This window comes from Alligator sinensis, unplaced genomic scaffold (genome assembly GCF_000455745.1).
Source record: "Alligator sinensis unplaced genomic scaffold, ASM45574v1 scaffold71_1, whole genome shotgun sequence".
Lineage (NCBI taxonomy): Eukaryota > Metazoa > Chordata > Crocodylia > Alligatoridae > Alligator > Alligator sinensis.
This window is the reverse complement of record NW_005841834.1, coordinates 4,593,109-4,610,850: the sequence shown is the minus strand read 5'-3', so window position 1 is coordinate 4,610,850 and position 17,742 is coordinate 4,593,109. Positions and strand designations below refer to the sequence as shown.

Genomic DNA, 17,742 nt, shown 5'->3' with positions numbered 1-17,742 from the left:
GTTCCATGTGAATTTTGTAAATATTAGTGAAATAACTGTTTTAAGAGAATTCTTTTCACAGATCCGGAACTCAGAGTGCGTGGCGGAGAGAAGCCCCAAGAAGGATAACATCATCGGCAGAAGTGAGGGCTTGATGCGCGACTTTGCCATGACGTCCGCTGAAGCCCTGATCGTGCAATTTTTTGTTATGAATCTGGTTATGTGTGTATGTATTTGTGCCGGCTATTATTTAATTCGATCCCTGGAGGACGAACTTCTTATGTTAGCTGATTTTGTGTTTACCCGTTTAGTTCAACGACCCGTTATAAGAGCTACTGGCGACCCGAGTGACGAGCATGTGGTATAATTCAGCTGTGCCTTCAGCAAGGGGGGATGTCATGACCCAAAGGGTATGACTGTGTGCGTGCTTCGGCACTGCAGAATTATTTCCCGCCACATGGAGCTTTCTTTGCACGGTGCAATTCTCAGCTGCAGAGAGAAAACCCCGGTGCAAAGGAGTTCTCGCCGCTCGCATGAAAATTACATCCCATTATTGGCTGTTTCTAAATTATTCCCACGTGGCGGCTCGGGGTCGCGTATAAAAAGCTTGAGTGGTTTCCGCCCAAGTCGGAGATCTCCGAGAATCTCAGGAGGATCCTGAGAACCCCGATTCCGAGAATTCCGGGAGAAATCCGAGAGAATTCCGGCAAGGAGTCCACGATTACCTCGTGGACTTCTACGTAAATCTCGGACCGAATGGTGGTTTGATCAGCCATCAAGAGCCTCTCCCCGTCGCCACACGATCCCTCCACGTACCCTACCCTGCGCGCTCGTGGAGAGTCACCTTTCGGACTCTCATTTCGGTCGTTCCACGGAGCCTAGCAAACTCTGTGAGTGTGTATCCAGAGCTCTGTTCGTGTTTGTTTTGTGGAGTCTAGCAAACTCCATGTGTGTCTTTTTGTAACTGCAACTCAAGAAAGTTTTCCTGCCTGCACCGCGACCACCTACAGTGTAAGTAAAATAATCTTTAATCAACCTCTACGCGTCAGTGCCTAATTCTAGTTCGCCGTGCCGACCTTTTCCCCGGCCCACGTGCCCGGGCTGCTGGCCACAGCCCCTTGGCCCCGACAAATGCAAGCTAAACAATAAGTCCATTCTTTAAGGCTCACAAAATTTTAGTAAGTGGTAGCCTTCATGTCCATGTAAATGTGGAGATGCAGCTCACATTAAACTCAGTGACTGACTCAGTGATAGCCACCCCTTCACAGGATTAAATCAACCTTTTCTGTTTTGACATAATTTTTACACAAGAACAGAGACTTTTGCAGCATGCCTAGGTTAATACCTACCTTTTGCAGCACGCCTAGGTTACATATTCACCTCTGGAGGAAGGGGCAAGGCAGAACTGGCAAAGCTCTATTCTGAGGATTTCAGATCACTGAAATCTCCTAGCCTCCCCTTCAGTACTTGCTTGACCCTTCAGTGCTCTCATTGCTTTATCCCCATCTCCTTCGGCCTGCTCATATTTGCTTCATGATATGTGAGGACCTCAAAGGCGGAGTCACTGCAGCTTAAGGGTACATGCCACACAGAGCAGCTTTTCTTATGACACTTTCCTAGCTATACCTTGTTAGCTATGTGACACTGAACTCAAGGAAAAGTGCTATTAGTGAAGCAAGGCAGATATGCAATGGAAAGGATGTGGCAGCAGAACTCTCTTTCCTTCCTACTGGTCAGCCTCATCCTTGCACACCTCAATTTCAGTGGATCCTTATAACTGGGCTCCCCTTTTCCCTATATGCTGCAGATAACAAGCGTATGCTCATCGATTTTTTTAAAGGAAGTTATATGTTGAAATTAATCAGTAATTTGATATTAGTAAATGTGTCATGTTTAGTGCTGTGCATTATAACAGCATGGCATTGCTGTGAACCTGGAGCACAACCATAAAATCTGCCAAGTACCCTGCTGGAAAATGGAGACACTGACATTTCCAACTCTCCTTGCACTCCTCACTGTTTACTGTATATTAATGTTGTCAAGATAGAGAGTTTAATAAGAATCCAAGCATTAGTAAGTCATCCTTAGTGCTGCTGTCTCACATTAATGCCACCCACCGTGAATGGATTTTTCTGGAAGTAGTAAAGTGGCAGGAAGAAAAGCTGGTTAAAATTAAAATGTTGCAGCTCCCTGATCTCTTGAACAGAGCCACATTTTGGTTGCCTCTGTGAGCTAGGATGGATGAAATGTAAACAGGGCATGGAATCTCTTCTTTAGTACAGCACTCTGCCTAGGGGCCAGCTAAATTAGAGGTAGTCTTTTCCTTGGGTGCCATGAGATCCTTTTAAGGGCGTCACCCAACGTTAGCACCGTTACACACTCAAATACCTACACATGATTCACAAGATAATCACAGAGATTTCAAAAAGGAATCCATAGTGTCAAAAACATTTGGACTGTTGTGGCCTTTCTGAGTTCTTTGCAACAGAAGAAGTATTCTAGTTAAAAAAAAAATGAATGAAAGCTGAGAGCTGGTACTTTGGAATGGGTGCCCTGAGTCTAACAAGGTTGAGAACCACTGATTTAGTTTAAAGTGTGCCATTTAGCATATCCACTGGAGCACAGTGTGCTGAGAGTTGCATAGGCAGCAGGCTTGGTTTAGCTACTGCATCATTTCTTTCCTGCCTTTGCTCATGACTGACATCAGCCACAGAAGCCATAGGGCTTTATCTTTATCTTTCTGCTTTATCTTTCCAAAGCAGCAGAGATGCCTGCTGCAGTATTCCACTCTTGCGCCTTCCTGAGCCATTCTGCTCATGTCTACTCTGCACAACGCAATGACTCCAGCCATGTCTTCTCAGCTGTTACAGCTCTGTTCATTGCTCATAATAACAGATCAAGAACTTCCAGAATAAACATGCTGCAAGTGTCACTCTTCCCTATGGCAGCTCTAAAACAAATTGGGAGCCGTAAGTCTCTAGCCATGTAGACATGTTGGTATAGGCAGAGCTGAAAGCATTTTTATCACTCTGTTATGTAAACCTCCATTAGTAAGCTTAGGTGAAGAAACTCCAGAACTGTTTGCACTATACCTTCCCCTGTTGCAGGGAGGTCTTTTTCCTAGCATAATAAATATATTCTCAAATCTTCCTGCCTCAGACAGGAACACTGTAATAATGCCAGAAGAAATTTTTCTAGAGTAATATAAATATTTGGAGCAACATAATTATATGCTACATCAGGAGTTCTGAAATTGGATGGTACAACTAGAGGATCACAACCACTTAGCAGAAAAAGTTATATTAGGCAAATACAATTTTTTTTTGTTCTCTGCTAGCTTCTTCTCATCTGATAGATTTATGCTTTGAAAGACTTTCCAGACTCCTGATGGGAGCATGACAAGGCATTCTCAGTGAGGCACAATGTCTTCCAGAGCATCAGTATATACTGAAGCAGCTCGCCACTTGCTCCCCACTTTATGAGTAGCTCAAAACAACTTCATGTCTCTAAGCACAGACCCACTCCTTTCTTTGAGAGACTACCTGACTTCAGGGGAGCAGGGAGGGAGTAGACCTATAGGCTAGGGACAGACAGAAACTACACATAAACCAGCTAAAGTGCTCAAAAACTGGTTTAAACCTGTAACAGAACAGAAGTTCAGTGCACATAAACCACTTCCAAAATGGCCTGAACCAGTTTAAGATAAACCTGGTTGGATGCAGTATCAGATTTAACTGATTTAGGTCATACCGGTTGATAGAACTTCAGTCCCAGATCCCTTCCTGGTTCAAGTTAATTCAGTCCCCCCAGCATCCCAGGATGCTTTGCAGCCCTGGGCTATGCTGTCCACTCCAGTGGAGCAAGGATTGCCTCACCCCTCTGTTCCTTAGGCTGCTTCCTGCCTGCATCTGTCAGCCCATACGGATGGGGGGGTGGGCAGGGAACAGACCCCCAGATCCCCCTAGCCAGGGTCTACAAAGCACATGGGGGAGGGTAAATCCCTGTGGACTTTTCAACCCTCGGCAGCCCTCCCCCCTCCCAGTGGCTGATTGCTTCAGCTGCTGCCACAGGAAGGAGGGAGAACAAGTCCTCCTAGCCAGGTGTCTGCTCATGCAGCCCAGCATGGGGGCACTGGGAAGCTCCTGCTCTGGGGGGCTTCCCTCCACCACAACCCATGGTCCCCCAGCCCAGGGCAGCCCCCAGGAGCTGGTGGGAATTCTTCCTTCCTGAACCCCAGAGCTGCTTGTCTTAGCCCCTGCAAGTCTCAGGTGGCCTCAGGGAACAGAGGGAAATTCTCCTGCTCCACTGCAGCCAGTTTTGCCTGAGTTGCTGCCAGTCTGAGGCAAAACCAGGTGCAGAGGAGTGGAAGAATTTCCCTCTGCTCCCCGAGGTGGCCCTGAGACTCGCAGGGGCTAAGGCAAGCAGCTGTGGGGTTCAGGAGGGGAAGAATTCCCTTCAGCTCCCTGGGGAACCCCAGGCTGGGGTGGGGGGAAGCCCCCCCAAGGCAGGGGATCCCTGGTGGCCCCATGCTGGGCTACATGGGTAAGCACCCAGCTGGGAGGGCTGCTTCTCCCTCCCGCCTGTGGCAGTGGCTGAAACAATCAGCAGCTGGGAAGGGAGGAGTTCCCCTCAGCTCCCCAGGGCTGCCTGGGCTGGGGAGCCTAGGCTGGAGGTAACCCCCTGAGGGGGAGGACCAAGACAGGGGATTCCCTAACCCCCTGTGGGGGGACAACTGGAGGTTGGGGAAACTTGGCTGAGCTGGTAATGGCCAGCAGGCCAGGAGATGTGCTCTAGTGCACCCCACCTACTGGCCTGAGTCAGTGCAGGCCAGTTGAAAACTGAATGTTCCCTGCCTTTCCCAACTGAAAACTGAATGTCAGTTCAGCTGGCTATCAGGTCAACATACGCAGCTTAGGAGGAAGCTGCCTAGATGGAATCGATTCTGCCTCGGGCTTTCTGACTGTCTGTACTTAGCCGTATTCTCCTGGGTGCAGGAACAGCACAGAACACAGACCTGAAAAACATGCCTTTGTTTAAAGTCCTACAATGGAAATTCACTGAACACATTAGAAAGGAAATTATATAACCACAGATTTTATACAGTTTTAGAAATACTGTTGGAAGCTTGAAAATTACATTGGGAATTCCCCAAATATGGCATTCACTTAACGTAACTTTAGTTTGTCAGAGCCCACTTCTGTGACACACACACCTATTTTTAACCTTTTTCCCTGCAGATGGAGGCAGAATAGGCAATGCTGCACCTTAAGTGGCAGAAAAGGTAGTCAAGTGTTATGAGACAGTTTCACCCTGCTGCAGGCTGAACAAACTGCAATAATAAACATGCTGAGGAAAGGAGAGACTGTTGCTGTGCTCAAAGTACTCAGCAATGGAAGACTGCACTGCACACGTATGCATGTCTGACTTTGTAACATAGTGAAAAATATACTAAAGGTATGTGCGTTTAGAATGGATTAGTCCTTCAGCTGAGCACTATCAATTTTCATGAACCAATACCTCTCCTACTTCTTCCTCATGAGTACATATATATTAATTTTGTTTTTACATTACTTAGATTGCCTATATTACCCCCAACATCTTTATAACATCTGCAGTTCTTCATTTAGGTAATGATTATAATCAAAGCTCATGCTTCAGGGCTTCAGTTAATCTCACATAGAGAACAGGAAGGAATGACTGGGGTTTCTGTCTTCCTCTGACGCATCGCAGATTAAAGGCAGGGTAGAAATACACCTTACACTTTACTAAATAAGATATATAGAGAGCATAAGCATTCAGGAACTTAAGCTCACAGAATCAGACAAGCATAAAGCAGTGTATAAAGTGGAGTAAAACCAGTTTGAACAAGAAATTTTGGAACACTAAGTTATCCACAGACGGGATTGTGTTAAGTATGGTTTAAATAAGGGTTATAGATTTTTATCCTGTTACCTGGATTAGCTTTTGTGACCCTTTTGTTCCTATGGGTCCCTTGCCTCCCCTTCTCCCCTTTCTCTCCCACCTTTTGTATTCAAAGCACTCATTCCACCTTATACACTGCTTTATGCTTGTCCTTTCAGAACATCTGATGATGTCAGCTTGAGTTTATGAAAGCTTATTAAGCTCATATATACCTTGTTTAGTTACTCTATAAGGTGCATATCTACCATGCCTTCTGCCTGACTTCAGACTAACACAGCTAACTTCCTCTCTCTGCATCAGACATTAGCCATGAGTATAGATGGGATACTGGGCAGAGTGGACTAATGCTTTGAGGTGATATAGAGAACCTTCCATTCAGATGCCTGGTTTATTTATCTTGCTTATGTACTCAGTTCCACACCAACTGCTTCATTTGAGACTGCAAGATTTTTTAGAGAAATAAAAACATTTGGGAGTGATACAGCTTTATTATGGCATTTCTATGGAAGTAGTTTCCCTATGGGCCAGATTATCAAAGAGCTCCTAACACATATAAATACTTTCCTCTTCCCCTAAAACATGAAGCATGTTTCACCTATTGGGATCACGTGGGAGTATCTTGCCTGTTCAATTCCCTGCAATTGCAGGAAGCTGAGGCACTGATGGTACCGCAGTCTCCTTTTCTCTGCCTGTGACCCACAGTTTCATCTAAGGATTGAAATGTTTCAGTATAACTAACCTATTTCATATAGGTATCTGAATGAAACCTTTAGTCTTAATGCTGTGGAGATCAGATGAGCTATAATAGCCTCTCTGGCCTTAAACTCTCTGCGATGATAATAATTTACTATACTATCTTGAATTACTCCCTTTTTAATAAAGTTTTTTGTTGTAATATGCAAGTGGTTTGTGTCTGAAGCTTGCACAAATCCATTTCTTTATTATTCTCAGAATATTAGGACACTGAAATATCTTTTCCCTGCTAATTTCAGGACGTCCTACACTAAAAGGTTCATAATCAAACCTGTTTTTCAAAACAAATACATTACCATGTAAGTACAGAGCTAATAATTAAAATGTAACAAAACAGCAGCAGCCATTCTTACTTGAGGTTGCAGAATGATTTCCACTTAGTCACAAGTTTCCGCTTGCACAAGCACTCTGAAAGTAATATCTTTTGGGCTGAAATATTTCAGACTCAGTTTCTGCCTGATGGCAAATTATTTTTGGAAAACTTGTGGAAAAATACTTCAGCCAATCTTTAATTCAAGAAGAATGAAAAATACATTTCTTTTTATTTAAAAGAAATCTTGACCTTTTATTTTTTCCCCCCCTCACAGCCTTTTAGCCAAAATGGCAGAGATTTAAAAGTTAAAGCTTGAAGAGAAATACCCTTCCTTATGGAGAAGCTTTAGAGTTCTAGTGAAAAACTGGGTTTGATTTCACTGAGTTAAGACCTGTTTAAAGACTTACAGGCTGTTTTTGCACAGTGCATTTTCCCTAGAGACTGTTACTGTACTCAAAGTACCCAGCGAAGAAAGGCTGTATTGCACATGTATGCACTTCTGACGCTGCAACACAGTGAAAAATATACTAAAAATGTGTGTGCACTAAGCTTAGCACTTCTCAGCAAGGACAAGGAGAAAACGAGTGGAAGAGGCCACCACCCACAGCAGTTCTCACATTTTTATGCCAGAAGGGGAACAGAAAAAGGTGATGCTGGAGAAAGAACATGATGTATAAATGAATAAATTCTTAAGGATAGGGCAGAGTCAACAAACCAGTTAAGGAACCAAAAAGAAAAAGAGTATATGAAGTGTCCTCCCTCCCACATGAGAACTTAATCACTGGGATACCAAGTCATTTTCATTCCTTCTCTGGTAAAATGAATATTTAAGTGGAACAGTTTCAATAGGGGAGATGGAGAGATAAACTCATCCTAGACTATCATATATCCAAGCAGTTAGGGCACCTTTGGCAGGGGAAACCATGGTCTAAGGTCTACTCTAGAGGCAACACAGCACTACCATCTGCTCCTGGTAAATCTAGGCCTCTACTGTACTAAAACTGCCCCAAAGTAAACTGAAGCATTTGTTTTGTTTTACAAAATGTTACAAAAAATTGGTTTGGGTTAACTCCAAATTAATATTTTTATTTTTTGGTTTGGCCACCAAACCGAAAAACTCAATTACTTGCACAACCCAAATCAGCAGTCTTGAGAGGAATCTATTTATATCTTTCAAAACTCCTGACATCTGCTCCCTTTAGAACATCAAATATATTTATAAAACACTTAAATATTAAACATATTACTTAGAATGAAAGTCAAGCTCCATTTTCAAAATGTTAAGGATTAAATTCTGAAATGTCAGCACGTAAACTTCACCCATGAAATATGCACATGTGAAACCAAGTAACTGAGCATGAAATCACCCACACACAAGGTTGAATTGTATGTTCCCTTGTATAAGTTATGAAGATATAGCCAGCCAAAATCCCATGGTTAAGAAGTGTTAGATTATGGAGAAGGAGGCTTTCCATAGTTTAGCCACAAGAGCTGAGTGGTTAGGACCATGAACTGTGTGTGCCCCCAGAGGCTGGGGGGGCACAGACGTGCTAGTGGCAGCGGGAGCCCAGTGGCGGTGAGCAGCGAGCTCCCACAGATGCCGCCAGCACCGTCAGCAGGGTGTGCGGACGCGCAGCGCAGCATCAGTGATCAACAACCACCCGCAGGAGCCGCTAGCAGCATCGGTCAGGGGCGGGGGTGGCTCCCACCCACAGAGGGTGCACCGCCATGCTCAGGGGTGCACGTGCTCCCACTATGTGTCACCCCTTGTTAGGTCACTAAGTGGAAGACCTGGGCTCTAATCTCCCTTTCCCCAGAAGACATTTGAATTGGCATGTGAATTCCCTGCACAGTGGTCCAAACAACAAGCCACAGGTTGGACATTATCTAGTCCCCTCTTCAGCATTCCTTCTGCCCTTTGGACAGGTGGGAGAGAGAGAGATGTGAGGCTAGAAGGAAGGGAGCAAGTTATATGATGTGTGACTCAGTGAGGTGGCTACTGCACAGGAAGGGAGCAGCCCTTGGGTTTTAGCCTGGAACCTTGCTCTCCGTGTGGCCAAAACTTCTCCATATCTCTCCATCCAATGACTATGAAATGCAAGTCTTTTTCCCAGGCTTATATTCAGATACATGTGTTTGTGCATGGCCAGTATATATGGAGAAAAACAGCCCTTCTCTGGTTTGTACAAGGATATTGCAAACTGGTCTATGCTGAAGATTTTAGCACCAATACACAGTTGCCCTGCCCAGAGCAGGGGGGCTAGACCCGATGATCTCATGAGGTCCCTTCCAGCTCTAAACTTCTGTGAATCTGTGTGTGAATCTGTGTGTAGTTATTCGTTTGTCTACAACTGGGGGACATCACAGATGCAAGACACTTTTGTAGTGGGATCACATCTTGACACTGGGGGTTTTGTGCTGTTAAAGATTCTTTAATGTAAAATATCCTTACTGTAAACATGCCTTGAGACAGAAGGAAAGTTTTCTGTTGATAGTTTTGAGTTACAAATAGTTTTGTTAATGAAGTAAAGAGTATAAGCAGGTCAAAACAGCTAAGCAGCCTGTCCCTAAGACAGGACCATACTACCAACACTTCAAATTAAGAAACAGCCCGGTCTGACTGTTAACAAATTTGGAATGTATTTTCTTGATCGACCTAAGCTGCCTTTGAATGAATCAACTTAAAAAAAAAAAGTCTTAGTGCATCTTTACTTCCTGTTTGAAGGTAAGCTTGATATGGACAGAAATTTGCTGAGGATGCCACAGAAACATGACTTGCCATTACAAACATGGTATTTGATGAAAGCCTAACTGCTGTTCCTCACTATAAGATTATTCTGTAATCTTCTATTATATCTTTTTCCCATGCTATTAGATAATTTTGTAATGCAGTTTCTGTTTGGAGTTAGATGTAATATAAGCCAAAAAAATCCTAACTATTTCATGTATGAAAATTAACCATCTACATGGGAAGTACAAATCCAACAGGAAAAAATATCCTACCACGAATGACATAAAAGGGATATAAGAAAAGGGGCCTTAGTTTTGTTAAATAGAATATGCAAGCATCTATGGACATGTGTGCGCACCCCCTCCCCCTCCCACACACACTTGTGTTTGTGTGTGTGCGCGCACAGCAAGAACATTTAATTCTCAATTATATTTGCAGAGGAAGAAATTGCAGATACCAATCAAATCTGTGTAATTGTAGCTAAAGGAAGACTATCATATCCAACCAACCATACAACTGAACTCATCTTACTGCAGCTGTTCAGGCCCTGTTCATGCTACGTGATAAGGTGATGAAGCAGCTAAGAAATCAGATTTGAGGGCACAATTTGGACCCCAGAACAATCAGTTCTCACCTTTTCTGGCTGATCTTGAAGAGGGGTGGAGGCTTTATAACCAAGCTGTAGCAACATTGCTTCTGCTGCATTTCTTTTAGCTATTTTCTTGTTGGGGCCTGTTCCAGTAGTAACTTCATTGCCTACTTTGACCTTGTAACGTGAAATGGAACAAAAATATTGATCAAAATCACTGATAAATATGTGGCCCCTAATCATCACCCAGCAATGACCCTCTCCATCTCTAGACAGTCAGACCGCTATACATTTCTCTCTCTCTCTCTCTCTCTCTCTATATATATATATATATCTCAATCAATCAGCCTGTTGGGCCACACACATAGGTGCCAACTTTGTTTTTTGCCAGTGGGTGCTTGCAGACATTTAAAAAAATAAAAGCCAAAAAAAGGTGCTTTATTTAAACTCAGCACATTCTCATGCCAGGCCCCACACATGGCCCAAAGAGGCAGCACATTTCTTCAACCCAGCTCTGCAGCGTCTGCAAAGATTGGCTGCTTTAGTGGGGATTATTTGGCACTTTTATCTAATAGCTGATTGAATCAGCTTTAGCTAAAAACTTCAAAAAGCCCCGCTGAAGCGGCAGATCTTTACAGACACTGCAGAGCTGGGTTGAAGTAACACACAGCTTCCTGCAGCAAAGCTCATTTTGTTTGTTTGTTTGTTTGTTTGTTTTTTTAATGTCTGCAAGCAGCCACGGAGGTGGCTTGTGGGTGCTGAGCACCCACTAATTTTTTTTGGTGGGTGCTTGAGGCCCAGAGCACCCATGGATTCAACACCTAAGGTCATGGATGCAACCAGCACAAAGCTAGGAAAGAACCACTGGAGTCATTTCCTAACCACAACTTCAGGGAGGGGCACAAGAGTTCCTTCCACACATACGTTTGCTTCTTTTACTCCTGAAAAGGCTTCCCCCAAGAAACTACATGTCCTATATTCACACCACAGAAGTGTGTGCTTGCTTGTGTGTCTGTATCTGTTTACACACAGAGCTATATTCTCTTGAGGGGCCTTGCCCTTGTGTTCCCAGACTTTGTGCCTTTTGGGTCCCTCCCTTTCCCCCATTCTGTGCAGCATGAATTCCTCCCCCCACCCCCAATCTTACATTTTCTTGCCTGACATCAGGAGGAGGAACTGCTACAGTGTCCCAGCTTCCTTGTCTCTGAATGCAGGCTCTGCTAGTAGCAGCAATCCCCTGGTATCATCAGTGGACAGAGAACAGTTGGATCCAGGGTTTTAAAAAGAGATTTAAAGAATGTGTAGCATGTTTCCAGGGAAGGAAGAAGACACTTTCCGTATCTTGTCTTCCTCAACAATAGAGCAAGCAAAACTAGCAGTGGAAATTGCTGGGAGGAGGAAGGTAGGGGAACATGGGGAGGACATATTCTTGTCCTTCCTCTTCAGCATTGTGTCTAGCCTTAGATGCTCTTTCTTCAAAAAAATTGTTTGGAAGGTTTGAGTTCTTGTTGGAATTGTGCTTTGTATTATATAGAGGTTTCTGACAACCAGGAAGCCCCCACATATACTAGGAGAGGAACTTATAACTTAGAAATAAAAAGACATATTATAAACAACAGATGGCCATAGAAAGAATATAAAGCTGTAATTTATTCTTTGGGTTTTGCTGCCATTTAGAAACTTCACAGCTGCATGGTCCTGGTTTATGATATTATCATTGTCATTCTTGTTCATCCATGGATCACTCCTAATTATCTACACCTTATTTGGTGAATTTACCCTCTTTTGCCAGATACTCTTTAAAAAAATTGTGTATGGCTCCAAAAATGTCTGTAATGGCAAAGCAACAGTAATCTACTTCACAAGACAATCCAAATAAGAGAAACCTCAGAGGTCAAAAGTTTCAAATCTGGGTTGTTTTAAATTCTAAAATCTCGGGGGGGAGAGGGGGTGTTAAGTAATAGTTAAATAAATAACAGGAAAAAATTATTTTAGTTTAACATACATACAGTTGACTAAAAAGGCTGAATTATCCCATTTTGTTTTATATAGTTTAGCTACTATACCTATAGAAATAAGCAAATGATATAAATACTTCTGGTAAACTAAAGGAATACATGATTAAGTAACAAGAATCACAATTATGGACAACAGAAATATTAAGTAATTTTGAAATAAAAGCAGGCATTTTTTTTTTTTTTAACAGTACTGCAGTCATGGTTAGAAAACAACCAAATCACAATGAGCTTATATGTAATAAAATTAAAGAACTTTAATGAGCCAAGACAAAATGGCAATTTATCACATAGTGCACAATAAATCAATGTGCTATTTCTTAGACCTGTAAAACTGGTTTAGCTATTATTATAACCTCTATCAAGGATTAAAGGTCTGACTACAAAGAGAAAGCTTTCCGAAATTAACTTTGGGAACAGAACACCGACTAATGTCATCAGAGGTTTTCTTCTGTTTATGTAGCGGTCAGAACAAGTAATTGGATCTATTTCATCACATCTAAACTTGCTCTTTGTGTGACAGATAAAAATGAACATATTATCTCTGGACATTTTACTTCCACATTCAATTAAATCAAATGAAAACACTGTTTAAGTAGTTTATACAAAAGGCATTTTACTTTGATAAGTTTTTTTGCATGTCATAATGAAACCACAAGGACTTCTGGAGGAAGAAAAAAGAAATACGATTTTATCTTGAAAAAATTTAAAAAACAGGGTGAAAAGGCGTATATTTAGGCTACAATATTTATGAACACCCATAAAAAGGTTGCTTAAGGAATAACTTTTACTCGCCCTTTCACAAGAGCCTTGTTTCTTATATAAGGCAATCTTACATATTCTATTTTTAAAATATTTTCTTCTCCAAAGACAATTTTTTTTTTACTCATAAAATATTTGGGTTGCCTGTAATGGTAATACAAAGGCCACATAGTCTTAAATATGGTCTGTGGCCCACACTATCTGTGGTCCACACTTTCTGATTGCCCACACAACCATCTCTAACTGCAAACTCCATATCAAAGCTGGAGTCTGAGGAGAGTCTGTAATAGGAATCCTCCCTTTCAAATCCTTAGAGTAAGAAAAAGTTGAAACCACAGTTCTAAGGGCATCATGGAAACTCTGAAATAAGGATATTGGGGAGAGACAAAAATGGTTTAGCGAGAATTAGGATACAGAATATGTTGCCAAAATAGCCACTCAGTTCCAAGGAGATAAAGATTTAATTGAGCAAGATAGACAAACATGAAGATGGAATTTAAGTTTAGTTAAAAAAAAAAAAAAAAACAAACACATCTAATGAGCTATGTCTTCCTTTCTGATTCCTAATCTTCCTGTTACTGAGTTACATGCCAAAATATCAATTGTAAACCTTTTAAAATACCCTTTCCATTTAGGAGAGAAAGAAAGAATAATTATTAACTGATCAGAGCCTCTTTTTGCAAGATTTGTCAACCATATTCCTTGATCAAACAGCTCAGAAAAATAGGGACTCTTGGACACCTTTTTGGTACTACAGTCTCTGATCCCTCAGTAACTACAAAGTTTTCTGCCTTTCATTAGAACAGCATAGCAGAAACAAAGACAAATAATAAGCAGCAAATTGATGAAACAAACAATAAAAGTATATAAATACATAAAACAAGTGAAGTAAGGATGGCAAAATCCAAAAAGCAAAACACACAAAACACCAGACAGATATCACCTATCATTTTAGAAAGGAATCACAAATCTAACCATAATTTACTTCACCAAGAGAAAAGAGAAGTTCAAATAATCTTTTTCAAAAAATGAAAAGGAGAAAATATTGTACTCTTGCTGTAGAACTGCATGTATGGTAGAGATCTAACTAATGTCATATGGATCAGCTTAATATTCCACCCTTGTTTTCTTGTGCTTGCCCATAATAAAATAAGGTCATTATCTTCTAACATGAAAACAAATAATACCTGCATAACAAACTCTCGGCGACGAGGCATCCCTCTCTCTGAAAGAAGAATATACTCTGGCTCCTTCTCTTTTTTGGCCTGTTGGATCTGAGCCAGGCGGCTAATGGGGTTCATTCCTTGACCATATTCTGGTCCAGTCTGAAACAAGTTAAAAATGGATAACAAGTTATTTATGTACATATTTCAGCACATGTCAAACAAACTTATGTCACATCTTGTTTTAAAAAAATATTTTCCCATGCTGTTGTTCTCTCAAGATGAAATAGAAGAGAGGATAGTTGAAGAAACCAAGTACATTCAGTCATCTGCTCATATGACAGGAGATGCTCAGTCTCATGCTCAACTTGTGATAAGTGGCATGGAGCTGCTGCCTGGTTCCTACTAAAGAAAATGGGTGCGTCTTGTAGCTGTAGACTGCCAAACTCCTGAACTACTTCTATAGGCTAGTGGAATTGCAAGATGGTGGTCCTTCTCCCACCCTCAATTCCACATCTTCTGCCCTTTCTCACAGAATAGGCCACTATGAAGCTTAGCTCTGTGGTGTACAATGGGCTGCAGAGTGCCTTTGCACAACCCTCTGCATTCCAGTCCTTTTCACTCAGTGGAACAAAAACATATTTGCGGTAATGTAAGCCTTCCGTAGCTCCTAAGATATATCCCTTAAAAATATAGGGTCATGTAGTTACACTAAAAAAAGGTATAGAGGAATCCTGGAAGGTCAAAAGGCCTTTGCACTGACAGCTATCTGACCAAAGATCTCAAATGTTTACAGACATTAATCCTCACAACAAACTCTACTAAGATTTATTGTTGGGGTTCTCTTCTTCAACCTATGAGATAAGTGAAGGGATGGAAAGATTGATTTCTCCAAGGTTGCATACAAAGCTGAAGTGTGAAAGACGAGAGTCCTGTTTTCTCTGTTGTAGCCTCTAAATGTCCTTTCTAAAATTTGTTTGTAAAGAAAATGCTTATTCAAAGCAGACAGCTATTAAAAATAACGGTATGCATGTGTGTGTACATGTGTGCATGAGAGAGAGAGAGAGAGAATATACATAAGAGGAAGACCAGCAAAGGGAGGAATAGAGGGGTATTGTGTTATCAGAGCTGTACAGTGAATTCCTCCATGGTATTTATGTTAAAGTTGCTTGAAAATCTATAGGTAAAAGAATTAGGGAAATATCATGCACAAGGGCAGTTTTCATTACAGCTGTGTGGTCAGGGAGCCAGGCAGAGGCAAAAAGTGGAGTGTGCTATAAAAAGTACAAGTGCAGGCTATGATACTCTACAGCAGTTTCACAAGTACTGGTGCCAAATCCATACTTTGTAAATAAGGAAAGGATATGATTTTGACATTTCCTGGGTGCACTAATATTCATATATTACATTAAAAGAAGCAGGTAAATTAAATGCATTTTTGAGGCTACATGAACTGGCACTCAAAAATATCAAATACCAAGGTTGTTTTGACTTGATAATATCTGCTTCTACTTGGGTTTATCATTTACCACTAGTTTCCAATAATTAGTTGCACTGGAGATAGAAATGATGAAAACTATAGCAGAGAAAAGGCACCATATCACTGACACTGTCCAGAATGAGCCTGGGCAGAACCTGGTATACAGGAGAGTTGGAGTCAGAGTCAATATGACTTAGAATCTGCTGGCTTTCTGATACTGGATCTTGCAAACTTTATGCTGTATTACTATAGTTTTTGCTTTGTTTTCCTGGGAATTTCCAAGAAACCTAAAAGAGTCAGACACCTAATTCCCAACTGAATCTCAATGAGAGTCTGGAATCGAATTTGCTTGGGCTTCCTTGAAAATTTAAAAAACTTGAATACATACTTTGTGCAGCTTGCAAGCTCTCCAGCGCCATCTCCTTATTCAGCTAGTATGCTTTATAAGCTCTGACAAGATGGTAGTTTCATCATTTCCTGCAACTGTAGGCTAAAGGGATTTTGTACGTTGCATGCTCAATCTGCTCTTTCCAAATGGCCATATCAAAAGCACTCGACTCTCCAACCCCACCCACCAAATCTATCAAAATCATTAGTCCTCACTGAAATTTGACTTGAAAAGAGTCTTCAAACCACCACCCTATCCAAAAGCCAGCTAAACCAAACCAAAATGTGGACAGAGTTAATCAAAACAGGGAAGTGCAGTTTTCTTTGCTTTCACCAAATTCAGAAAAAATGGCCAAAGATTTGTTTTTAAAGGAAGCACAGATTAAACACTGACCTTTAAATAGCCTAAACCAATATTCTGGAAAGAGACTATCCTGCATATAATATTGATATTGCAGTTCCAAAGTCTTGAGGGCCCCTGTGTCTAAATGTAAAAGCAGGAGTGTGCTCTGTAGAAGCAAATGGAATGGGTCTGGTTCTCTACTGTGGTTTAAACTAGTGCAAAATGGATGTGAAATGCTAGAAAGCAAAACAGTAGCATTTACACATTAGCATGGGTGTTAATGCTACCCAGAATGTCAAGCAGTAGAAAATTGTGTCCAAACAAATTAACTGATACCCACAAAAAGGAAGTAACGTATGGAAGGGTTGGGCCCCTGGCAAAACCTATTCTAGTTTGAAGCACTGACAGTCTAAGTTTATTTTTCATATTGTGTTGAGGCTAAGCAGTATTTCTCTATATAAATGTATATAGAGAACAGACCATGAATGCAGTTATTAGATCACATATAAGGCTGATTATTCCTGTTAGGTGCATGTTGAGAAAGAATTTAGGATAAGTACACAAATCAGGGCTAGTCACTGTGAACTGACTGAATCCTAGAGGCAGTAATAAATCTACTGCCACCAGGAATAAACAGCTCCATTTAAGAAACTTGAGCTCACAGGAATCTAGAGGCTCTGACGAAAGCTTCATTAATGTATTGCAAAGCATATTAACATCCTCTGACCCAGGGCACATTTTAATGGAAGGATGGTTCAAAATCATTACGTTTTTATGGCCTTGATCATTGATTTTTATGAATCAGCGTATTACCAATCCTACCCTAGCTAAAGGCAAATGTATAAGCAATTAAGTGGCTTTTCTACATGCATATTCAAGGGTCTGTTTGATGGTGATAGCAACAGACCTTCGGACCTTTTCTAAAGTGCTATCCTTAACTAACCAATCAAACAGATGGAAGATGTGGGGACCCAGTGACTGAATCTCATTTGTGGTGACAGAACTGACAAAGGGTTGTAACTTCCAAGGGCACAGATGGTAAGCATTTGACCTTACAATATTTTAAAGAGATTTTCAAGTTAGTAGAATGGATGAATTTACAGAATATTCTGGAGCTGTCAAAATCAAACAGAACCATACTTCCTAAGAGGGTACTGACAAGTTACTGCACTGCCTTAGGGCAGATGCTGTAGCTGCGGTTGACGTGGCTTCCCTCACACACAAAGGGACTTTACTCATGTTCATTTGTAGACATCAGTGTATTAAGAATTAAGCTTGAAATAGCTGGACATGTTTTTCTCAGCA

General features: G+C 41.4%; 1 protein-coding gene across 3 annotated transcripts in view; it reads right to left on the bottom strand.

Moving 5' to 3' along the window:
• STAU2 (staufen double-stranded RNA binding protein 2) overlaps positions 1-17,742 on the bottom strand; it is a 312,705-nt gene that overhangs the window by 145,133 nt on the left and 149,830 nt on the right. For 2 of the 3 annotated variants that reach the window (XM_025200181.1, XM_025200187.1), the window contains exons 10-11: positions 14,252-14,389; positions 10,333-10,464 (exon numbers count right to left, since the gene is read on the bottom strand). In XM_025200181.1, the coding sequence (XP_025055966.1) occupies positions 10,333-10,464; positions 14,252-14,389 (270 nt within the window). Of the gene's footprint in view, positions 1-10,332; positions 10,465-11,434; positions 11,525-14,251; positions 14,390-17,742 lie in introns of all 3 variants that reach the window. The other variant, XM_025200170.1, reaches the window with a different exon arrangement.